At 35.2% G+C, this 26,147-nt stretch overlaps 1 protein-coding gene across 1 annotated transcript; it reads left to right on the forward strand.

Moving 5' to 3' along the window:
• The first annotated feature begins 10,410 nt into the window (after nt 1-10,410).
• Nucleotides 10,411-24,377, forward strand: LOC144643240 (neuronal calcium sensor 1-like). Its single transcript, XM_078502437.1, has 10 exons — nt 10,411-10,557; nt 14,012-14,173; nt 15,617-15,679; nt 17,446-17,567; nt 18,789-18,858; nt 19,881-19,951; nt 20,592-20,699; nt 21,321-21,425; nt 22,418-22,480; nt 23,571-24,377. Exons 1-10 carry the CDS (start codon nt 10,518-10,520, stop codon nt 23,616-23,618), a joined length of 852 nt encoding a protein of 283 aa, XP_078358563.1. The 5' UTR covers nt 10,411-10,517; the 3' UTR covers nt 23,619-24,377.
• The last annotated feature ends 1,770 nt before the right edge of the window (nt 24,378-26,147 follow it).

Here is a 26,147-nt window from a genome sequence, read left to right on the forward strand (position 1 = left end):
GAAAGTTGGTAAACCATCAGAATTTTGAACAGTGAGAACTAGATTCTTATCTTTGAAGCACTTCCCTTGTTTTTTTGTTTTTGTTTTTTTTGTAAGTTTTTATCGTTTCACCGCGGTCAAGTTCAGCTCAGACTAGAACTGATGCCAATATTTTCTAATTCAGAAATGTACAAATGGAGGTTACCTTACTTAGCTGTTTACAAATTTACACTTTCCTCCTTTTTCTTTCATTTCAGGATCGAAAGCTCAATGGACTCCCAGCGCTCAGCACTACTGTTGGTCAGCAGCATTCCTTTACACCAGTTCGGCCCCAGTCCCTTGATGCAGTGGCATGCCATATTTCACAGTGTGTTTTAAGCGACTTGTACGCAGTAGCCAATCAAATGCTCATAGATTTACTGAGAATGAAAAGTAGTCTGTAAATGCAGAAATGAAACCTTGATCACGATACTGCCAATGGATATTAACTTCGAATAAGTCATATATTGTTATAGCTTTTTATAGTTTTAAGGCAATATTTTTGGTTTGCTTTAGTTTTAAAGAGCTGATATACAGTTGCATAGTAGCTATGTGATCTTCCTAATACTATTTTAGAAGGAAAAATTTTATAAATTAATCCAAATGTTGTATAACATTATATTTACAGTTGTAATATAAAATGAAAAGTTCAATGTTATTTGCGGACACTGATAGGCACAAAAAGGAATTTCTGTATTACAATGTTATTTACATGAGGATGTTATTCCCAAGTATTTATTGCAAATAAAATTCAAATCTTTGCAAAGAACACCAACTTCGTGTGAGTCATTTTTCATCTCATCGTGCAGCGAACAGTTTATCTCAAGCTAATACTCCACTGAAATCAAAATCAAAGTGCATGTAAACCTAAATAGAGTCGAACCTTTCCTTACGGACACCGTATAATACAGATGCCTCTATATTACCAACCGTTTATTTTAGTCCCAGGGAAACCGGAATAGGCCATTTTACAGTTCTGTGCTCAGTGATCAGGCCTTTGAGAAGAAGCGAAGCTAGAGGTGAATTTGCTGTCATACAAAACTTGCTTTTTCAATTGTAAATTATCCTGTTATTATGTTAACTATTTGCTAATCTCTGTCATCACAAGGCCAACCCAAACCTCGCTTTCATACACAGAGGCTTTGTTACATTTCACAGAACTGTAAAATGGTCTATTTATATAATCAAGTCTACTTCTATAATACGGACACTTCCATATTACGAGATCAGCTCATACCCTAGAGAGGTGTGACTGTATACTTTGCCATTTAATGTTTGAAATTGACCTTCTCGACGTGTTAATTGACTTTTCATTGTAACCGTCGGGTCTAGCGAACTAGTGGTTTGATTTCAGTGTGTTGGGCTGCGGCAAGGGAAGGTTTAAAATTCAATCTCACCACTGATATAAGATGTCACCTCCATTCCTCCCCGGATTTTATCGAGTGTAACATGATATAGTCATTGTTACACTAGAGATATTGTGAGGGAAAGCTTAGTCATTCACTCTCCTGTATATGTATTTGGTAGCTGATTTGAAGATAAGGCTGTAACGTTTGGCATTTCTGGTATGAAAGTATGTGGAAGTGAAACGATAGTATATGGAAGTGAGAGGAGAGGGATAGGCTAGCCCGCGTTAATTTCGGTGTTCTCCATAAAATAAACATTCCATGCAGGTTCTTCACTGTCGCTGAAAGTACGACAAAACATGGCCATTGTATCTTTTATCAGATAAGACCTCCATGGAGATGAAGACTCCAATCGACACCGTGTGTTGCATACTTTATAACTGAACAAAGTACTTTTATTTAATTTTCCCTGCAGTTGCGTTCTAAGTTCTTAGTGTACCACAATTTAATTATTATCTAAAGATTTCATATATGTGGTATATTATTGAGCTGTTCTTTAATGGTGTCGAATATGCAAGATTGAATTGTGCTAGCCCGTCTGGTCTGAAATCCTGGTTACATTGAATACAGAGGCCGATTACGCCATCTACTGCATTCATAACAAAACTTAAGACGGAATCCACTAGGAAGTCGAGTAACATTTATTAAAGTTGGACAAAAATCAAGTACCAGAATAATTTAAATCCTATTGCGTTATTTCCTACCCTTAGTAAAAGGTAAAGATGTAAGTAATTATCCCTGATAACACCAACAACAATTTCTTATCAGAGTCTGAGAAAATGAATTTCAAAGTTCACAAGCTATAGGCAAAATCTCACGTGTAGCCATTTTGTAAATTCGTCTTAAGCGATTCAGTGGAATACAGTGAAACTTCGAACTTTGTTTTCGATGTTTGGTGTTGTTAGAAAAGATTTCTTTTGATAAGATATTTGAAGCAGTAACAAAAAAGTTGGCAATAAGGCGGAAAAAATTCTGGTACAACAATTTCTTATCAGAGTCTGAGAAAATGATATCCAAAGTTCACAAGCTATGGGCAAAAGCTCACATCTTTTAAGCGATTCATGGGAATTCAGTGGAACTTCGAACTTTGTTTTCGATGTTTGGTGTTGTTAGAAAAGATTTCTTTCGATAAGATATTTGAAGCAGTAACACAAAAGCTTGCAATCAGGTGTAAATAGTTTTGGTACATAATTTTGTCCAATAACTACTCGAAGTCCTGGCGGATTTCCTCTTAAGCTTATTAAGTCCAGTTAGCAACTGCTAAGTGAACTACAAAAGCCAATAGCAACTTAAGAGTACGCACCAATATGAGGAAAGCAATTGTGTAAGCGCATTACACGGGTTAAGTCCCTCTGGCCGCGCAAGACGATTGCGTGATTCCAAAGCCATCGTCAACTTAATCAAACCTTTTCACCTAATGAGCGCGAAAAACTGAATACTGAACTTGTTAAAATACTTCAGTATAACTCAATAATTCGTCGAGGAAATTATATATTATTCAATCACGTTTAACTTGGGCGTGTTAAGGGTCTAAGGATTATTCTACTATAGCTCTATTACGTGTTAATATAATCACGAATGTTTTTTTTCCAATTGCTCATATTGACTTGGACACTTTCCAAAATCAAGAATTAATTTGGCAGTTAAAAAATACAAAAGACCGTACGCGTGCTTGTGTAGGGAGCTGGCGATATAATGTAAGATAATAATTAAAGTGAAGTGCATAAATACGTCAGAGTTAATCCAAGAAACTAGCTAGATTTTGTTATATTCGGTTATATTCGGTGTTCTCCATAAAATAAACAATTCCATACAGGTTCTTTACTGTAACTAAAATTACGACAAAACATAGTCGTGCATCTTTTATCAGATCAGACCAGTCCACGGAAAAAAAGACTCTAATCGTCACACTGTGTGTTGCACACATTATAACTGAACGAACTACTTTGCTTCAATTGTCGCTGATGATTTGTCATTCTTCACCATTCATTACTGTACATCATAATAAGGGTACTGAGCTTATACTAGACTAGCAAACATGTTCATGATCAGGCATTTACAATATCGATCTCGCCGGGAAACCAAAGAGTGAACATTCATCCGACCAAAGAGAATATAAGGGGACCTTATTTTCTCTTGGCCGACCTCAACCTAATTGTATATTGAAACTCAAAGTTTTTGTTTAGCTCACAAGCGATCAAATTTTGTTTCCATCTTCAGTGTAGACAGCTTCTTCCTATGTTTACCCTCCCTATATGACCTTACATTCCCAGCCTCACAAAAATTAAATTCAAGTACATGTAGTGAATAACCAACAGCAAGAAGAAGGTTTTGTTCGCCCATAACATCCTTGAACCTGGAGGCTTTGAATTGAATGTGCGTGCATGAAATATCAATAACACGGCTCGTAACTGAAGCGACTGAGACTTTCTCCAAATGGAAAATACAAACGTAAAAATTGACTAAAGTAAATGATGGAAGACTTGAATGTTGTACTAACGGTTTGTCAAAATTTGTTTTGCTTCGACTCTCGTCGAATAAGGAAGCAAACAAAACATATTATGAATACTCCACACGTATGATAATGATTTGTGTTCGTTCTTCGCCTAGTTAAATTGAAACGTGACAAAGCCTATCTTGAATCATGAAATCCTTAAAAATAGAAGAAATATTGAAGAGTACAGGATGTTGGAATTGTTTTAAAACTAGTAGAGTCGCACCTTACCTACCTTCAAAGCTATCATGGATGTAAATTTAGCTATGACAACGAACAAAACTTTGACCGGAAGGTTTTTCCTTCTGATCGAGGGAAAGCCATTCTGCTGCGTCTTTTTGCCTTCAATGTCCCAACGAAAATCACATTTTCTCGCAAGTTTGTGCTCACAAATAAACGCAAATGGCGCGTAACGCTGCTACTCATTTCATTCAACACAGGCAGGCCAGCAAGAGTTATCAGATCTATTGTTGAATTGATGGTAATCGGAAGAACCCCGCCTAAAATTCCAGCAGCGGATCTATGATAAAACAGTGGGAGATATGTTATTAAATTCATGTTTAGCTACATCAAAAATTAATAACAATTTTTAAACCCGGATAAGTAAACATTGACAGGATTAATGTTTCAAAATATAAAAGAATACCAAAACGTAAACTAACAAGTCATTGTCAATAAGGTTTCTAAAATTTGCTTGTATATTGACTGGGATCTATTAAAATCAATTAAATTTCAGGTATATTTGTCAAAAATTATCAAAATTAGAATGAAATGGTTAAGGGATTTTATATTTTTTTGCCACCTGTTGAAATGACTATAGAAAACTTAAATTAGACTGTACAGCGGATGAAAAAATTCCGCAACCTTGCATTGCATCTTGTAGAGTCGGGAAAGAAACCTAACTAAAAATCTTAAATTAGACCCTGAGCTGACGAAGCAGGAACCTTTAGATACGTATATAAAGATGGAAACTTCTAAGATTCGCCATTCAAATCTACAACCTCAAAGTGAACAACACGAGAATTTACAAGTTGAGAAAAGAAGTGGAACAATCACAATATGTCAAGTAAGTGTGGTTCAAGTAGTGTTATCAATAACTGTATTATCTTTTGTTTTCATTGTATGATTAGATACCGGCTGACATGTTAATCTATAGGCAGTGTTTGTAATAATAACTATGTATTTACTTTTCTTTAACCAATAGTCAAATATTGTTCAACTCCACCTTTGGTTATTTTGTCTAACACCAAGCTTTTTCTCAGTAAACTATAACGTGTTCGTTGCTGAACAGGCTTTCAAATGTTTCTACATCTTTTGTGACCGTCCTAGTGCGCCTTTTTGTGAAACTGATAATGATTTACATGAAATTTTTATTACTCTTTGCAATAAACTCAATCACTAAATTTTAATCTTTGGCAGTTCTAAAATTCCGCACATTAAATGATCAAGTGACCGTAAGGCTCTGGGTAAATGTAAATATGGTGCACTTAGACATTGAGTTTATTTTGTTTATTTAATTTTTTTTTCTTTTTACACCGAAGAATTACAAAACGTCAAAAAACAACTGATACATACTAAAACCTGTTTAAATTGATGACAAAAGAGTTCTGAAAACTTGACAACGCCTTCAGCTTCAACCAAAATTATGATTTACCCTTTTCGCAGAAAGAAATCTATTATTATTTTTTTGTTAATTTGGCGGGTGATAGAAGGATTTTAGTATTTCGTTTGAAGTCAACAAAATGTTCAAGCGTCTTGTTTAAAATTTTAAAGTACGAACACAAAAAGTTCAAGATGGTACATTTTTCACAAGTGATGCCATAATTAAAAATACATTGACGTTAAAATGCATGTGATCACTTCAGGAGCGGATCGAGAAATACTCTAAAAGTGGGGGGGGGGGGGCCTAATTTTCGCTTAAAAATAAGGTGCAGGCATGCAGCAGAGGAAAGTGGATCTTTTGTTATAAAAATGTGAGGCCATATTATTTCGCCGGACTGTTTGGGCATTATATTTTTTAACAAACAGAGAAGGAGGGGGGAATTGGCTCGACCCTCTCTGCCATTGATCCGCCAATGCACTGTACTAAGTTTAATGTTTCAGTCTAAACACTTTTGAGAATATAGGCCGCAAAAACTTGATAAACTTATCCCCTCCCATTCCGTTCTAAAGACAGAAAAGCTAGGAGAACCACGCACAGTTTTAAAATTTAGCAGAGGTTCATATTATTTTAGCTACTAACAGGATCTAAACCTCATTTTTACAATCCAAAATACTTAATTTTTAATGCTATTTCAATTTTGCAGGTCCTTCAACAAAATGTTTCCCAATCTTTTATGCTATATTTCTTCTCTTGGCTATGTTTCATAACACCCCTGTGCAAGCCGGCTGTCCTCGTGGGGCTCGATGCTCTGGAAGGGCCGGGCTCCGTCGGGATTTACGAAAAACTATCGTCGCACTGTTTGACTCGTCACGTCTTCTGGCTGGCTTGACATCTAGAGCTTTAAACTACACGGTGAGTAAAGTGCATGAACAAACAGCATTACTTTCAAATATTAAAGTTAACTTCAAAATAATAGTTTTTTTTCTAATATAGAAAAACATCAACTAATTGACAATAAACCGAAAATAAACAAGGATGGTAATGACTAAGAAAATTAAAACGCACTTAGAACGAAAAACTTGAAAAAAACTTGATTATTTTTTTGCAAAATGAGCATTCCTTCTTCAAGCCTGGTTATAAAAGGAGAAAGATATTACATGAAATCTGTTAATGACACAAGCTACACTGAATTTTTTCCATCCCAGCTTTCAGGGTTTTTGCTTTCATCTCAACTTTCTTATTTGGCAAACCTAACTATGATAAATTCCATCAGTGATCCGACGCTGTTAAAAATCGAAACAAAAAAAATTCCAAGTAGTTTGTTTGGTAATTGTTTAATATCTTTTTTATAAAATTGGTTATCGGTATTTTTTGTTTTTATCAAATATTAATAGACCTTTTTACCGATACGGTGGCCATTTTGATTTCTATTGTTTTGAAAGATATCATGGGATGTTTGATATTATTTGCCCCTTGGGCATCCCATAATAGCTATTTGACTCCCGCAATGGAACTCAAATTTATAGACACATAGTAATGAGCCCTCGCTCAGAGAATCAAAGCGAAAAAATTGTTGTTCGGCGAAAATTTTGACTAAAAAGGCACAATTTTCAACAGAATCGAAGCTTCACAATCCTGTATACAGTAAGCAATAATTGATAAAGTCGGCACAAAAATCGACGCAAATGATTGACACTGTTGTGTTTTTTTTTTTTTTCAGAATTTTCAGTTCAACGTCACTGATTCATGTAACCCAACCTGTAACTCGTTGATTTCTGCGGTGATGGCGGACATGAACTTAACTTCATCCAGTTGGACAAATACATCGGTAAGATTTGGATTCTATGACCCCATTACACTACGTTGCTATTATGTTATCAATAAATCAATAAATCAATCAATCAATCAATCAATCAATCAATCAATCAATCAATCTTAACGAGGGTGACACGTAATAGTTTTTCAACTAACAAATTTGTGGCCCTCTTAGGGTTTTCATCTCAACTTTCTCATTTGGCAAAGCTAACTACAATACAATACCTCCTGCATTAAACATTTACACAAAAAATAACTATGTTTTTGTCTTTAATATTTTGCAGAGAAGCAACCTCCTTGAATTTTACCGAAGAGCTACTCTCGGCTACAGCCAAGAGCTTACACAATCAATGGCTGAACTGTCACGTGCACAGAAAGTTACCACAACACCCGCATATTTGAAGTCTTTGGAAGACTTTATGCAGAACACATTAAAAGGCTTGATCATAAAAGCAGTAAATAGGGTACGTCCATTTTTTCCTACCAATTTGCAATTTGTGTTTGAGACAGATAGATGCCACTTGCCATTTAAAATATAATAAAACAGTGCTGTTAATTTCCGGCGGCGGAGGGGAGAGGGAGGCGTTACGTTGTTGTCTCACTTAAGTTGTTGTTAAGTATTGAAATGTACAAATTGAGGTTATCTTACTTATCCATTTACATATTTACACTTTCCTCCTTCTTCGTTCATTTCAGGATCGAAAACTCAATGGCCTCCCGGCGCTCAGCACTACAGCTGGTCAGCAGCATTCCTTTACACCAGTTCGGCCCCAGTCCCTCGATGCAGTGGCATGCCATATTTCACAGTGTGTTCTTAGTGACTTGTATGCGGTAGCCAATCAAATGCTCATAGATTTGTTGAAAATGAAACGTAGTCTGTAAATGGAGAAATAAAAGCTTGATCATGATACCACCAATGGATATGAACTTCGAATAACCCATTCATTGTGATAGCTTTTATAGTGTTTAGTTATTATCTTTTGTTTGCTTTTTTTATATACAGTTTCATAGTAGCTATGTAATGTTGCTGATTTTTCGAGATTTTAATATATGCTATTTCAGAAGGAAATATATTTTATTTATTGATAGACATTTATTCAAATATTGTATACGGTAATTTATATGTAATATGAAATGACTAATTTATTGTAATTTGCAAACAAATTGACACATGACAGTGTTATTTATGCATGTTATTTATTACAAATAAACTTCAGATCTATGCAAAGTGCATCAAGTTGTTTGTCTTCCCGTTGTTAGTGACCAATATTTCTCAAGCTAATACACCCAAATCAAACTGCATGTATAAAGCGTAAATAAACTTTGCAATTTAACGTACAAAATTATCTTGACTTTTGAATCCGTAACCATCAGGTCACACGGTTTGACTTCAGTTCAGGGGGTTAGGATCGGAAGCTCCTGAGAAAAAGGTACCTTAACACCAGCTTTAAATGACCCAGTAATCAGATATAACGCTTCCAATAATACCCTTATTGTGACGTAAATGATGATGTGCTTTCAAGTTGTAAATTGCCAAAAAAATTCAGATTATGTCGTTCTCAGCAATGTGTGATACTTGATGAAGATTTTGGAGAATTGCCCGTCCCCTAACAGGAAAGACATTTTCATCAAGGTCGGTAAAGAGTTTTACGTACGCTAGCCAGTATCTGAGAATTTTAACTACCGTAACCTACATATGAATGGAATATATTTTTGCGTCGAAATATGAGTAACTGGTGTGTTTTGGTGTAATTATACGGTCAGTATCTAATTCCATATACTGGATTCGATTATATTAATTGCAAAGTTTATGTACTTTTTAAAATTTATAATAGCATTCATCTTTCACGAAGACTTAATTAATTTGAGGTTTGTTCTTCTTTGAATCAGTTGCGAATCCGTGCTTCCGCAAATCTTTTTATCTCTTTCCCTCGACATCAATTGAGCCTGACATTGTTTTAAATTTGAGGTTTTGAGGTCACGGTTTAGATTTAAAGTCAGCCTTACGATAGATCGTAAAACGCATTGAAATCCATACCGTATTACGGCTAAAAAGCTTCATAATGGATAATGTGATCGTTACGAGATAATTTTCTTCAAGCCTTAAGCGGAGTTCTGAAAAGAGACTTCGATTCGCAAGACACTTATTACATTGACCAATGTGAGATAGTAATTTCGATATATCAGTATATTTGTTGTCCGGGATTCAAAGATAAATTAGAACTGATCAGGTCAATGCAAGAAAAAATCAGAAATCAGAACCTTGGTTTGAGATTGTATAATAGGTTTCTTTATCTTTATCAACAAAATTATTTGCTCCAATAAAAGCCTGGATTTCAGGCTATCCAATACTTTGAAAACACACAAAGTGGCTCAACAATACAGTCAAAGTAGGCAGAGCGAACTGCGGGAAATAAAAGAGAGAAAAGTTTACTATTGCCAGCAACTAAGAATTGCTAAGTGAATGCTGTTTGTTGTGTAAAAAAATATTTTAAGGTTCTACTCGGATGATATATTCTTTTAAGTTTTTACTGATTGTAGTTTAGATCTTCTAACATAAGTTCTGATTCAATTTTATCCTCTGGTTGTTGATTTTTCTTTATTCTTGTCCGGCAGCTGTCTGTCAATAACGATGTCTTGATATTGCAAGAAAAAAATTCAAAGATTTTTTTTTAAAGTATAAAAGGGAATTGAAGACAGAAACGGGTTTGGAATAGCTATAGTAGCACAGAAGTGTCGCAAAAAATTAGTAATTCTGCCAGACTATAAAAAAATTGTAATTCTGCCAGACTACAAGAAAAGATGAGTTTTTCGAATGGCTTGGTGAATAAAACATATTTCAGACCTGCTGTTTTCAAACTTAACCTGAGTACGTGATCCCTCGTGCACAAAGATTTTGAGGTTCTAATTTGATAGTACTCTCAGCACGAATCCTGCTTAAATTGTGAGGAATTCTTTGAAACCTCAGCCGTGTTATTAACACGGGGTCAGTTGCCATGGTTTCACATCATGGCAGGATAATTATGTAAAAATCTTCTTGTGAGTACCTGCCCTAAGGTTGTTAATTATTCATTCGATTCCGAGAGTGTTCTGGCGGAATTATATTATAACATAAAAGCAGCAAAACATTGATAGGAGCTGGACTAGTTATTAGCAAGACAGCTCGACATCATGGGACAGCATGGGTGGCGCTGAAAGCTCCAACAAAACAATGTTTCAAGGTAAGCTTTTGAAGCGTACGCCGTGTAGACACATACACCGAACGCACGCATAATGTTGATTTCTGACGTGCTCTGCGCGCGGTTGTTGATGTCAAGCGAATTTGCACGATCTTGCGTGTTTACAATGACGTTACAGTTTATTACTGGGAAATGTAGTCAAGGTCCGGCTTACTTCTCACAAAATGGCATTTTATGAGTGGAAAATATCAAAATAATAAAACTCGCACAAATTTTTAATAGGCACGCTTCGAAGCGAAATCTTTTTAGGTAATCCCTTAAAATCTCACATTCAAGAGCAAGGTCTTGAGTGTATGATGTTTGACAGTTGCCTAATTGCCGAGTTTGTACCTAGCGAATAACAAAAAGAATTCTATAAGTGCAAAATGTTTTCTCCCTTTGTGCGCCTTTGTTTTGCCGATTCGTATTTGTGTTGAGATATGGTTTCCTGTCATAATGTCTTTGTAGCAGGAAAGAGATTTAATGTCGTTTTCGACAACAATGTTATATTTAAGGATTCTTATATCTTACAAGTGAAGAAAGGGTCGCATATTTATATTAAGTCACCTGTATGTAAATAGAAATTTTAGTGATGAATAATTCTTTCAAATGACTTTTCGTATATATTTTTTCAACATCTTTTTACATGCTAACGCAGTTATTGCCTTCTGCTTAAAAATCTTGGTGATGCGCTCCTTCGGTCAAAGCTGTTTGAGGAACGAGATTTTGAGCCACAGTTTAGGCAATGATATCTTCAACATTTTTGTTATGACGCATTTGTATTTATGTATTGAGGCTGTAAGAAAAAGTTTGCCTTTGTCAAATATTCCAGAATTTAAATATTTCAGTCTGCTTTTGTCAGGATCAAGAAAAAACAGCTTTTCGGTTGCTATTCAGCTGAATTTCTAGGCTTTCTGTGATTCGCCCATATTGAAAAACATTAAGAATTTTGTTGAAAAGACAAAACAATTGCTTTTCTGCATTTCTGCATTTTCAAAACAATTCTATTGAAGGTGAACACTAGCTATTAATTGTATCTCAGTAAAAACGTGATTGATACGGAAAATCGTGAGAGTGACAAGATGCTAAAAATCAATGATACTTTTTGTTTTGCTTTGATAAAATATCATTCACATATCATGTCGACTTAGCTTTTGTCTGTTGCTGTATGGTTGCTTCAAGAACGTGACAACACAACGGCAAAAGAAGCTGGTCGCGAGAGGCCACGAAATAGTCTGGACGCTATGTCCTCCATTTCGACCTCCAATAATCCCTCCCCCCCCCCCCCCCCCACCTGCCTGAGACAAGATAAACGACAGTCAGACGCCGTGCACGTTGTCTATAAAAATTAAAGTGTTTATTTTTCGGTTAAATACCTCAGGTGTGATCTTTTCGTATCTCTTTATTCGTGTCAGCTACAAAACATGTACATAACCGTTATCTTATAAAGTCCAGTCAGTATAAAACTTCTCCTACTGACGGCCGACACTCAACTTCTCCCATTTTGCTAAGAGAAATCAGTTTTTGATCACTTCTTATCAGGAGAAGATCATGATCAGGTACGAGGAACACGATGACTGGGATAGCGAAAGAAACTGTCAGCCCGGAGGGTGCGACGTTAAACCATTTTGGTCTGCCGCCCGGTCTCTTACACCATCTTCGTATTAACTGCTAGGGGAACGTTAAAACCGTGTGTCCACTGAACTGTTCGAAAAAAGTATGGGACATAGTCCCTAGGTTAGTGGACTGTTCATAGCCTCTTTATTTTTCAACGCAGAATAACGCGAGAGAAACAGCGAGCGGCGGAGCATGAGAGTTTGGGGGAGGGGACCACCCCTTCGCGCCTCCCGTTTTTGCACTGGTGTCCAGTTCTCTCGCGAGTTCAAAATACACGAAAAAAGAGGGCTTTGAACAGTCCACAGTGCTAGTGATCATATCGTTAATATAAACATTGACGAGGCCTGGGTGGGTAAAAGTGAGATTAAAATGGACTGCTGACAGCTGCTGCCAGTTTCGCCTTTATATAACGCTGACGTCCGATCAGTATTCGTAATTATACATGTACCGTTCATTGCATTTGAATTTATATCAAATTTGGGTCATGAAACCATTACCATTTCTACTTCTATCTTTGCCGAGTACATATAGCCGTGAATATTTTCCACTGCAACTCTGCAGAAGTGAAACGTAATGACGTCGCGTTTGGTAATATCAGAAATAAAATCGATTCTGGCTCCTGACAATATAAATAAAATTGTCGTAAACTGCAATGACAGTTGCCATGTTTTGTACTACACCTGTCATGAATTGCAAAATTTGTTCTAATGGAACTAGTCACAAATTCAATTATCTGAGCTGCCGTAAATAGCAATGACACTTTGTCGTGATATTACAATAGTATCATATTCTCTGCGTCATTCAACTATAATAATATGTGAAAAATGATTCAACCATCGTAAGGGGAACTGAAGAATCACAACAAACTAATTCTTAATCACTACTAAACAACCAAGCAGCTGACCATTCGCAAACAGGTACATACAGCATAAAGCTTTACTTAAATCAGTGTAAATGTAGCGTAGATTATAACTTTACACTAGCTTTAACTTGCCATTACGCCAGCTTAATTTTCAGTTTTCGTACTGTGGGTTGACAAACAAGTCGAAAAGTATGTTGGTACGGGCACGGGGATCCAAGATCAAATAATTTCCGTTAGACTTACATTCTGAAAATTTGTGAATTGCAAACTTAAAACTGACCAGCAAGAATGTTTACTGACCAAATTTAAGAGACGTAGTTTTGCTAGAAAGCACGCTTTCTTTCCTTTGTTTATAAGCACGAATATAAATTTTAATTAAGTACAAACATATGATCATATATATATATATATATATATGATCATATGATCATATATATATATATGTCTAGTTGTAATAACAAGAGACTTCCGTTGTTAGATCAAGTTGTTATGACTGTTGGAAATACAGACAATGTAACGTCATCAAATCCAAAACGGCGGCGCGCGAGAAATTCAAAAACCAAAATGGCTGTCATTTGCATGGAATCTCTTTTCGGCATTTTTCAAGTGTTTTCTAACATCCCAAGTGGCTTACTGCACCGATAATCCATAGAAATATGTACAATATTGCGTTTAGAAAAAGAGAAAGAAAGAAAGAAAGAAAGAAAGAAAAAGAGAAAGAAAGAAAGGAATTATTCTCACGATTATGGCCACTTTGACGTTCTAGTAGGGAAAAAGATCTTATTAATTAAATTGGACATTGTTTGTTGAAAGATTAACTAATTTGCAAAGCAGTCAGTCAGACACCCGTTTTGTTTCTAAATTTAGCAAGGCTCCAGAAACTGTGATAAGGACGTTGATTCTTTTTGTAATTTTCTCCTCCTTTTAGCAGTAGGTCCTTTATGCAGCAAATTGTATTCTGTTTTCTCCACTCTGCAGTAGCTAAGCATTCCCATTCACCGAATTCAGGAGAGGATAGTCTAAATATGCTGCCAGGAAAAAGTCCGGAGACGAGCCGTAGAAGTGATACGACCGACGAATACCACGATCCTGAGTCAGGACATCCATCAAGGTTCACGCATCTAAAGCAAGTCGTCAATGGTGAGTAATATGCTAAAAGTATAGAATTGGCACAGGTATTGTCAGACCCGAAGCCTGGAATTTTGATTCTGATTTCATTAGAACGGTACGGAATAGGTATATTTATTGCGTCAGAATCCAAATCAGGCCAAAATCTAAAATATATCACGCGATAACTCAACAGTACATTAGCATACTTTTGCTAGGGGCCTAATCAGCCCCATCAACCCGAGGTTAAATAAATGTTTTTATTATTATTATTATTATTATTATTATTATTATTATTATTATTATTATTATTATTATTATTATTATTATTATTATTAAATGAGCAGCCTTTAACGACAAAATTCCAAGCCAAAGCACAGGCCACCCAGACGTTGTAATCAATCAACGTGACATGTTGATGGTGGCTATTGCGTTACGTTTTCAGCCGTATGGCAATGTATTAGAATGATTTGAAAATTGCTCTTTATACTACATGTGGAAAAAAGTTGAAATTTAACTGGCTTATATTTGGTTGTTTTGCATTATTGTGACTTCTCTGTGTTCCTAGAGTTGGGTTAAAGCCCTTTAGGCGAGTTACACTTTCAAAGGTTTTGCTAATCATTTCGTTTCCGGTTTTAGTATATGCCGCTGAAATACCGTCAAAATTCCTATAACATTCCGGTCTTTACAGCAAGGCGCCCAAAAGTGTGACCACTTTTAATTTATTCACATTCTTTCGTGCAGATTTAATCCAATCAGAAGTCAACTGCAAGCTATCCACGGCTTTTGATTGGATTAAATCTGCACGAAAGAATGTGAATAAATTAAAAGTGGTCAAACTTTTGGGCGCCTTGCTGTAAGGGTGTCCTGTGGTGTTCCGTGGTGTTCCGTGGTGTTCCTGTGTTCCTGTGTTCCCGTGTTCCGGTGTTTCGGTGTTCTGTGGTGTTCCGGGTGTTCCGTGGTGTTCCGGGTGTTCCGGTGTTCCGTGGCGTTCCGAGTGTTCCGAAGTTCCATGGTGTTCCGGTGTTCCGGTGTTCCCCAGTTCCTGGTTTAACCATTGTTTTGCGACCCGCAAAAAAAAACCGCCTGTTCTGCAGGCTACTCATTACAAGAGAGGATGATCATTGTCAGCATTGTTTGTTGTGTTTTGTTACGATTATTTTACGTCATCTGTGTCCGGTACACACAGTGAAGGCCCTTTTCTGCGGTTCTGAGAACAAAACGAACATCTGCCGTCCAGCGGTCCTTTCAAAACAAAGCGGCGCCATGCGCAGTGGATGCATGTGGTTCACCTCGTTCACCTGTTAATTTTGAGAAGATTCTTGCTGAATTTTGGCAGCTACGAATGTCTTAAAATAATGGGTCAAGATTTAGGAAAAACTAGCAGACTTCTAAGTAAGCGGCGTGCATTTTTGCTGTTAAAATCTAGCGTTCTGGTGTTGACTTAACTAATTTACTGCGCTTGACTTGTTGCAGGCATTCGACGAAAAGGAGGGAAGAGAGCCTTGGAGACCAAAACAGATCTTTTATCTTCTGCCGGCAAGTATAAAGTTCTGTGTTTTAATATACCTTGAAAAAGCTCATGGAGACATTTCTTTACGAGTGGAGGGGTAGATATGGCTTAAAAAATTATTTTGTGTGGATTTTACGACCACTTGAAGCAAGACTTTTCTTAACCACAATGTACGTGTCGCGCTATAGTCGGCATATTCAAAAGCTTACATGTACTAGGCACAGATAGCTTTGTGTACCCATACTGCTAGTGTGATTATTACTTAAATAATTGGTTTATTTATCTACCTTGTTTATAAGACAAGAACGTTTGGGAAGTCATTTTGTACTTGTATTACATAAAAGGTACAAATAATATGCACCATTTGAGACTGTAATAATTTTTAACTTGCATAGTTATTCATGTCTATCTGTCGTGGGTTGTTTGTAAATAATGGAGAGGTCTTTTGTGCATGACTTGTATTCCCTAGGTTTTAATTCAGTGCCTTTACATCCAGATGCAACCTTAGGATCTGGTTCATCTAGGAAAGATTGTAGTGTAAATAGGTTTTTTTCCCAGTTTAGCGGCGTGAAAAACATGCTTTGGTTCTTGGAAATGAGTTAATTATCAAAAAAAAAATTTAGCTTCCCTAATGCCAGTTTTGCTTATGAAACATATGTTTCCCCATGATATGACTAAACTGGGAAAATTGTTTTGGTGCAGTGTTTCAGGAACAATATTCCCTAGTTAAGATAGACCTGATTAGACAGATATATGCTTATCTTTTCATCAGAGAAAAGTGATTTTCACTGTGAGGCTAATTAATTTTCAGTCATCTCTTTTGGCAATAATCTATGTACAGTAATTTTTGTCTTCTCGTGTAAAAAAATCAAGATTTTTTCACATTCAAGTACATCTTCAAGAGATTTTTGGTTTTCCACCTTTTCGACACATACATGTATGTACAGGAACAGCTTCCGATGCTAATTGTTTATTTACATTTTGGATTTGTACATGACGGTCTCGATGCCAAGGCAGAGGTGTCTTGGCACATTCAGTACTTATAGGATTTGCAAATTTAATTTAATTTTCCTATGTGTATAGTAAATAATTAATCAACTATTTTTCTAGCTTCGTATTATTTTAAATCTTCTCCAGTAAAATTTGTTTATTGCTACATATAATTTTTATTGTATAATAATTATGTATGTTATGCTAAATCAAACTCTCGTGTAGATAAAAAGTCAAGTCCTTGGTTTGTTTTTTGAGCTATATTTAGGCAATTTTTGCAACACAATCCTAAATTATTTTAATTATCACTTTTGGCCAGACTAAACCTTTAAATATATTAATTCCTAAGTGGCAAATTTTACAACTGTTAGGGCTTCTAGAATTGAAGTATTATTCCTGGTACTGTGTGCTTATGTTTGTCGAATATAATAATATTTTTGCCTGAATATACACATGTATGTACATGTGTTTTTTGTCTATACACTGTTGACTTTTCAAAAGAGCTTGCAAGCAGTCTTGTAAATGAAAAAAAAAACATTAATTTTTTATAAAGCCCTGAGCCCTTCTATCTTTCCTACTATTGTTGTGTCTTTGTATGTCTAATCATAAATCAGTGGTACACAATCAGTTCTTGTAGGATACTTTTACCTTAGAAATGAAAATTTATGCTAGTATATGCATTATTGCCATTTTGTATCCAGCTAAAGGATAACTGTACAACTATATATTACTGAAGTAAGAAATTGAGTTAGGATTTTTCTCGGTCATTAAATTTCAGTTTTTAACTTTCCATCTGTTATAGATCACGACAGTGGAGATTCCAGTTTACATTTTGGAGTACGAGTTGAAGGCATTGATGAGCTGATGTCAAATACCAAATTTTCAAGACAGGAATTACAAAGAATGTACAGAGGGTTTAAAAATGTAAGTGTGTAGTTGGCAGGGCTGCTGGCTAGGATGCTATACAGTCAACTCTCTCTTAACGGACACCTCTATAAGATGGACACCTCCATGAGACGGACACGTGGTGATGGTCCCTTCCTTTTTTCAGTCATTTTTCTGTAACCAAACTCCCTATAAGACAGGCACCTCTGTAAGATGGACAACGGACACTTTGAAAAAATTAACAAACACTTGGGAAAAGTTTTTTTTTCATCCTGATGTTTTTTTTAGTGAAAATACTTTCAAACCTCGTATAGACCTAAGGCAAAGTTAGTCAGTGCCCAAAGGATACGTGTATACCAAGCTTAATAACCAACAAAAACAATAGCGATTTAACGGATTACTTCTCTGCTTACGTGTATGGGCACTTAAGAGGTCGTTTTCTACTTACAGGTATCACAGTTTGTAGAAGCTCTCAACTTTTGCTTTAACAGGCGAATATCCGTGCCTTTGATTATTTTAGTCTTGTTGCAGTTAGCAAAGGTTTGTTGTATTGTGCATAGGTTTAGCTTTATTATCTCAGAATTACTGGTGTCATGTTACCTCGACTCTCTCCAAAGCGGACACCTCTCTAAGACGGACAGCTGTGGCCAGTCCCGAAGGTGTCCATCTTAGAGAGAGTTGACTGTAGTATTTACAATGAGAAAAATTTAATTATGTGAAAATTTAGTTTAATTAATTAACATTTCAAAACCAAATGTTCTGTTCTCACTTAAGTTGCACACAACAGAACTAGAACACACAGGTCTGACCACACTGTGCACAGAACACCTAAACTAATGCGCACCCATCTGGTGACAATAATAATTAATACACAGCACATTTTTACATTGATAACTGTGCACAAGTTACCAAGAGAAATAAAATAAAAGATAAATAAAAATTATACATTTACAATTAATCATCAATGTCAGTTATAATTACAAGTCATAACACTGCAACAACAGTAAAGCTCTGCACGTGTTTTTTTCCTGAAGGTGTTATATAAAGGCACTTAACAATAACAATTTTTGGCTCTATAATATTATTATGCTTTGACTGAGTATTTACTAAATAATTAAAAATATATACCTGTATTCTATTAGTAATGTACCAAGTCATATAAGTTATGTTTAAAAACCAAAACTGATGTAGGTTCCTATTATAAGTTTAACATGGTTAAACACAGTGCAAAATGTATGCCTTGATACATTACATTGTCAGGAATGCCCCAATGGAACAGTTGATAAAGACACGTTTAAGAAAATCTATGCCCAGTTTTTCCCTTATGGAGGTATGTAAACATGCCATGATGTGGCAATTAACTGACTCAAATAATTGTGTTTGAATTAAGATTTTATGATAACTGATTCTGAGGTTATAATAAGTAGGCAACAGTGGTAAATAAAACATAAAAAGAGTTAATAATTATTAATTTAAATGAAATAGTAAAAAATGTAATTAATAGGCTTGTCTCTTATTTAAACAATAAGATTATTACCTTGAAATTGCTGAGGTGATGGTAATGTGGAAATCAAATCATCTAAATTAAGAGCGAATACATGTAGTTGAATTGTTTCAGTAGAATTTCCACTTAAGTTACTATATCAAATTTCACCCTTGATATTTTGGTGTTTATAGAGTTTTGAGTTTTTTTTTTTTTTTTTTTTTTTGTTTTTTTTTTTTTTTTTTTTTTTTTTTTTTTTTTTTTTTTTTTTTTTTTTTTTTTCAGTTTCCAATTGAACTATTTCTAATCATTTCCACATTATAAAGTATGATTTATCTTCACACATTTCAAGCTCACACAAACCCATATACAAACAGCGTATAGTATATGAGTAGCTCAACCATTCAGATTGTCGCATTTGCATAGTACACTGTCTAGTAGAATTCTAATAATTAATGATGGTTATTAATATCAATTGAATTTGATATTAGCAACCCACTGACACTAAAGGTTTTGCTTATAAATTAGATTATCATCATAATCATATATATATTTCTTTACATACAGTGTAATTATATTTTTTGTGTATTTTGTGGAATAAATTAGTAGCCGAAACATGCAGATACATGTACATTTTTTTGTTTTATAAGTAGTTACTGTATATTTATTTAGTTCTTTTGTGTATGATTGCTCATGTATCAGCATTTGTGATGAGTACATAAGGTACACATTATCAAATATTGTTTATATTGTCAAATAATACTACTACAGTGTATTAATATATGATTTCACTGTTTATACAAGCCATCAAGTTCACCTATTTTTTATACTACATTTGTGTATGACTAATTTCTTTCTTTTTTATTTAGATTCAAGTCTTTATGCAAATCATGTGTTCAATGTGTTTGACAATGATAAAGATGGAAAAGTCTCTTTTGAGGTGATTTTTGTTTTTACACATTTTTCAAAAGAGCTACATGACTTGTACATTGTTTAGAATGGATGATGTTAGCAATAAGTTTTGCTGAAGTCATGGCCATATAAAAGGCCTTAACTAATACAGAGCTGTACATAGACCATTGTGGGGAACTACATTGTGCTTAATAGGAAGGCTCATTTAGAATAGAATTCATAGCAGGAGGGTAAAATGTAAGTCAGTTTAGATATTAAAGGCATTTTGAAGATCTTGTAGGCACTCTTTTAACTCCTCTCACTAGGGACTCAGTATTTCTGGAAGCATTTGAATGTACAGTACATGGTCATCTGCAATCTTTCTGATACAATAACATGTTTGAGCAGTCAGGAATTTACATGTATATATACATGTACAGTTAGTAGTGATTTAAATGGGAAAGTTTTGGTATTTTGGAAATTAGTGGTTGCATGCTTAGAGAGGGAGTCAGCAAACTGTGCTTGACAACCTTCAAAAGGTGACCTTAGATCATATCTTCACTGTCTTCAAAAGTGTTTGCACGATCTTTGCAACTTGATGCATGGAGATCTCCATAAGGATTCTAATCAGTACATTTTTGAAACTGCTTGGTTTTAACATAAACCTCTAATTCATTTTTTTTTATTAGGACTTTGTCACAGGTCTGTCACTGTCACTTTATGGCAGTAGAGAGGAAAAAATGAAATGGGCATTCCAGTTGTATGATCTGGACGGCGATGGTTGTATAACAAGAGAGGTGATTTCTTGTAGTAGACGTACACCAATGTCAGAACTTGTTCAATTTGTAGCCACCCAGCAATTCTCCAGGGTCATTTCATTTTGCTTGACGTCTAACAGAGTCATGAATGTGTGTTTCCAAAAATTGTTGATCCTATACAGTGTAATTGCATAACCACTGAAGCTAGTTTGTATCCTGTTCCTTGCATTATTTTTAGACATCACTAGTATACATGTATGCATTGCTATGTGTATTTCAGACTTTGTACTTTGTACATTGTAAAGTCAAAGGGATCCTTCCTTTAAGAACTAAGTAGTTATATGTATGGTTAAGTCGGGCTTCAAGCCAAGTGGCTCATACAGCCGGAGCTTATCCCGGTTTCCGTAGCATTAAGCCACTAGCAGTATTTCTAATCCCCCTGGATGGAATGCTTGTCCATCGCAGGGTTATCCCCCAGCATAGAATTTGCCGGTACACAATTATACCCCTGGGTGGAGACAAAATAGTAACATAATGATTTTATTTGTATTATTTACTGGGGGTTAATTTGGAGACATTACTTTTAGGTTTTCACTTTATAAAGTTTTTATTTATAATTTTTTACAAAGTTCTGTTCCATTTTCTTAAAATTGCTTGCAGGAGATGGCGACAGTAGTTCATTCAGTTCACTGTATGATGGGACTTGATTCACTGCCATCTGGTGCAGAGATGAGTGTTGAGGAACAAGTGGAGAGACTGTTTGTGGTAAGAAAATAGTTGACATGGCTTGAATTACATGTACAGCTGTAGCACCTTTATTGGTCCTTATTAAATTGGTTGAAGGCTCTATCTGATACATTGTACATAGGGTCATGAGTAACAAATTGTGTCATTATCATATGAGCGAAAAAAAAGTGGCAATGAAACTCAAAGAAAACAATTACAGTTAAACCCAGGTAACTCGAACTCTGAAGGGAAACAAAAAACAGTTCGAGTTAGTGGGGTTTTCGAGTTAACCGAGTTAAAATGACTGAAAGTGGGTCCAAGGAAAATGGAAGTTAGTTCGAGTTAGCGGGATTGTAAGTCAAAATTAGAGTTACTGGTATCCGAGTTCGAGTTACCGGGGTTCTACTGTTAAGCTAACATGTCTTGAATGCCACACAGTGATGAACAAAATGCACGTGGCTATTTTCACATCCTTTTTAAATCGGTCTTACTTTCCATCTCATGTAAAATTATACAAAGTGTGACAAGTTGCAACTGTCATTGAGAAAAAAAAATACAGTTTAGACTACACACAGTGATGCACAGGACTAACTCAATGATTGTGTGTGTATTTAGGAGGAGAGTAGTAAAGCAGGAAAAGAACTAATAGGCTTCCCTCGTGTTAGAGCGGTTTTCACTAGAGTGTCGAAAGTTTATTGCGTTTGCTTTGGTTTTGCATTGCTACGCTTAGTGATTGGCTTAAAAATCTTGCGCCACTTTCTCAGCCAATCAGAACTAAAACCAAAACCAATTGTGACTCGCTCGCGCACGTTTTCCCGCGCTTCGTGCCGGCTACATGTATTTGCTTCGAGTTTTGATTGGTTCACTGGATTGTCTGTGACCTTTGTGATTGGCCAAAGTAATTACTTTGGTTTTGGTTTTACGACACTCGATTGAAAACTGCTCTAGAACATGTACATTGTAATTCCTAAATGTAGGGCTTCTATATGCCGTTTTGATTAATAGTTAATTTACATTCTCTTTTCTTTTAGTTGATGGACAAGAATGGTGATGGTGTTATATCAGAGGAGGAATTCTTAGAGGGGTGTGAAAAGGTAAGAATAATCGAGGGTAAATTCTGTCAAATGCAATGTATTGTATATTTTCAGTATTTGAGGCTCGAGAACTGTTCCACAGCTGTTTTTTGTTGACTTTACTTACACTGTAGCACATAAAATGACAGGCTGTGGTCGCTTTAACTGCAATTCGGCCCGTTATGGGCTCTCTACATGTATTTCTTAATTGCACATAGATGCATGAATTAAGACATAACACTTTTGGATATCTGACCTACATGTATCTGTGAATAAATAAAACTTCAAATTTTACTGAATCGAAATAAAGAAATAATTTAAAAATAAAGAGCATTTTGACTCTAATAGTTCTCGGTATAAGTTATTTTGCACCTTGAAAAATACATGAACATGTCACACCAACTTACATGTAGTCAAACTAGTATTTATCCAAAATGCTGAAGAATTTTTAAAGTTATAAAAGAAGATTTATTTTATAAAAGCGGTTAGTACTTATTTCCTAGCTAAAATCTTTAAAGTTACATGACTTTGTGTAACGCCAGCCTGTAAGATCATACGTGGAATCGATTGTCAAGCATTCACGTTCCTTAACCCTTTACATGCTAAGCGCGGATTTTTCGGGTTTTTGGAGGATTGCTTTTCTCCCTTTTTTTTCCCCATTTTTCTTTTTTTTTTTTTTTTTTTTTTTTTTTTTTTGATTTTTTTTCCAGTCTTCCTTTTTTTTTTTCTCTTCCCAAAGATAAAATAAAAAAAAAACGGTTTTTTTTTTTAAAAATTGTAAAAAACCAAAAATTTTTTTTTTTTTGTTTTTTTTTAAAAAAAAAATTAGGGGGGAAAAAGGGGGGAAAAAAAAAAAAAAAAAAAAAAAAAAAAAAAAAAAAAAAAAAAAAAAAAAAAAAAAAAAAAAAAAAAAATATTTCGCCAAAAAAAAAAAATATATTTTTTTATTAAATATATTTTAAATAATAAAAAAAAAAAAAAAAAAAAAAAAAATTAAGTCTGTAGTCGCATTTGTATTGCACACTAAACTAAAGTGAAGCCAAAACGGTCCAACTTCCAGTACTAAGATTTCACTTATTATACTTACTGGTAATTTTTAATTATCTTTCAGGATGAGTCAATTAAACAGAGTTTGGCAATGTTTGACTCCGTTAGGTGAAGAGAAAAAAGCAGCAACAGAGCTGGAAAATAATTTAATATATGAATACAACAACGACAGTTTTTATTTATAATAATACTTCATTATTTAAGACATTTCTCTTAGTATTTATGGTTATCAGTGCCTGTGCATAGGTGGTCTGATACAGAAGAAAATAGTGGGTAAAAATAACAACTAATATATTAACAACCAAAGGTGTTATAAATAATAGAAGTAATACATTAATAACAATACGCTTGGTTTTATCAAGCATATTGAATTACAGTTCTTAACTAAAATGTGATTATCTTTGTCTTGATTACACCTGAAATATTTAACCTAATGCTGTGACCGTTTTGATTCTAATTGTTCATAAAACTATTTATAAAAGTTTAAAAGTTTGTTTAATACTGGTCAGCACTTTTTCTCGCAGGTCAACTTTTTTAAAAAGACAATGCGTCCTTTTAAACCAATTAATGAAATTGTGAACGACAATGAGGCTGCGCTTCATGTCAAGGCAAATGAAAATTTGATAGCAGTGAGAAACGCTCAAGGGTGTCTATAAACTGTCTGTATTTTGCTAAAATAATAATTTTTATCTTACAACATCCTTAGAAAGTCAAAATTTATTTTCCAAAGCTCTCCATTTACAAACTATGAATGCAGCCTGTGTAACTGTTTTTTCTTAAACAAACCATCGACCTTTTTTTAGTCAGAAAAATATAGCCCAGTTGGCAGTTGAAATGTGGCATCGATTACCTTGTATTTATTACCTTTATTTATTAAGAAAATTAGTAAATTAATGTAAATAAATTTTAATTGTCGCGAACAAAGTAGCTCAACTACCGTCACGTGACGTCTTTATTTATGCGAAGAGAGATGTGATTTATTTATAAGTCAATTATTTATTGGTAAGGGTTAACTTCGTGGTGTGATGACGGTAATGTACATTTGTAGAAAACAATTTTGTCTCAAGTGTTTTACTTTGCGACCGACTTGCTCGTAATAAGTTCCAGTACTGTTGTAGAGTTTGTTAGGGACATACATGTAATGTTTTCTCGACGGCATTCCCAGAATACCTTGTTTTGTGAGAAGGTACATGATCTCTTAAAAATGCGCCTGGTTTAGCGCGCTTATTTGTATTTGGCATCTTGCAGGCAAACAAAAGGTGTCATGAATACCTTTATGCGTCAAATTATTTAATAAAGAAATGTTATTGAAACGGAAGCAGAAGTCTTGAATGCATTTTTTTTCGGGTAACATACCGCGGCAGTTATGTACACTCTTTCAGGGGTGATTTGAGTGGAAATTAAGTTTGTGCAGTTGTACTGAAAGCAAGCATCATGTATTCACCAACATTGCTTTCATGACATTGGCATGTGCAGAAGAAAGGAGCATCCATTGACGCTGGTTTGCGAGTAAACGTCGAATGTTGATGGGTTTTCGAAACTAAGGAAAGCAACTATAACTTAATTTGTTACATTCTCGTTGTAATTTCATCAAATTAACAAGCGAAAATAACAGTTTTAGCAACGTTCCACGTACGGAAACTATTAAGTCATCTTTTTTGGTCTCGAGAATAGGCTCTCTGCAGGTGCTAGTCTCGTCAGCTCACTTCAGTCTCGTCGAACGAAAGGAAAGGTCTTAACCTCCTTTTATATGATAGTTTAAAAGTTAAAATTGACAAAAATAAATACCGTATTTACTCGAATAAGCGCCGCCCCCGAATAGCGCCGCCCTCGAATAAGCGCCGCATTCGGGACGAAAAAGTAAGCGCCGCAGTCCCGATGCGGCGTTTATTCGAGGAATTCCGTATAACCAAAAATAGCACGACAAAGAAACTCTAAAACAGTCTTTGAAATTCCTTTTCATCAAAAGCGATGTTTCGCAGTTCACAGTTATTATGTTTAACCGCTCGCCTATTATTTATTTCTATCCAAAATTTTAACAATTCGCAGTTATGCTAACGTTGTGAAGGCCGTGAGCTTTGTCGGGACAGCAAGCGCAACTACTCTTTTCCATAAGAGACGAATACTGACAATCGAAAGACGCTTCTTTTGGTCACTGTAGAAGTTTCGTTTAGATTAGATTCTTTGTGGCGTCCAAATTTTAAATAAGCGCCAAAAATTTAATAAGCGCCGCGGCGCTTATTCGAGTAAATACGGTAGCGCCACCGAAACGTACTGTTTGATAGTTTTTATTGGAATGGCCACACTTGAATGTACATGTTCATTTACTCACTTACGTTACTCAAGGCTTGACATACGTCGAAATCTGGAGATTAAAAGAGCAGTTTGGCTGAACTCGTAGCAAACCGTAAAGTGACTGACTGTTTTACCCCTCAGTTGGCACATTATGCCATCAACTGTTAAATGTGTGGTCAATTAATTAAAATGTCAGCACCAAAATGGAATTTTGAAACCATAAAAATAATTGTACCTTCCTAAATATGCATCTTGATTTATCTACCCCTACAACTTTTCAGTCCTTTTCCTTTCCAAATACATGGATCAATATGAAAGACAAAAGCCTTTAAAAAACGTTTAACAT

Source organism: Oculina patagonica, chromosome 2 (assembly GCF_052425735.1).
Source record: "Oculina patagonica isolate OP01 chromosome 2, crgOcupat, whole genome shotgun sequence".
NCBI lineage: Eukaryota > Metazoa > Cnidaria > Anthozoa > Scleractinia > Oculinidae > Oculina > Oculina patagonica.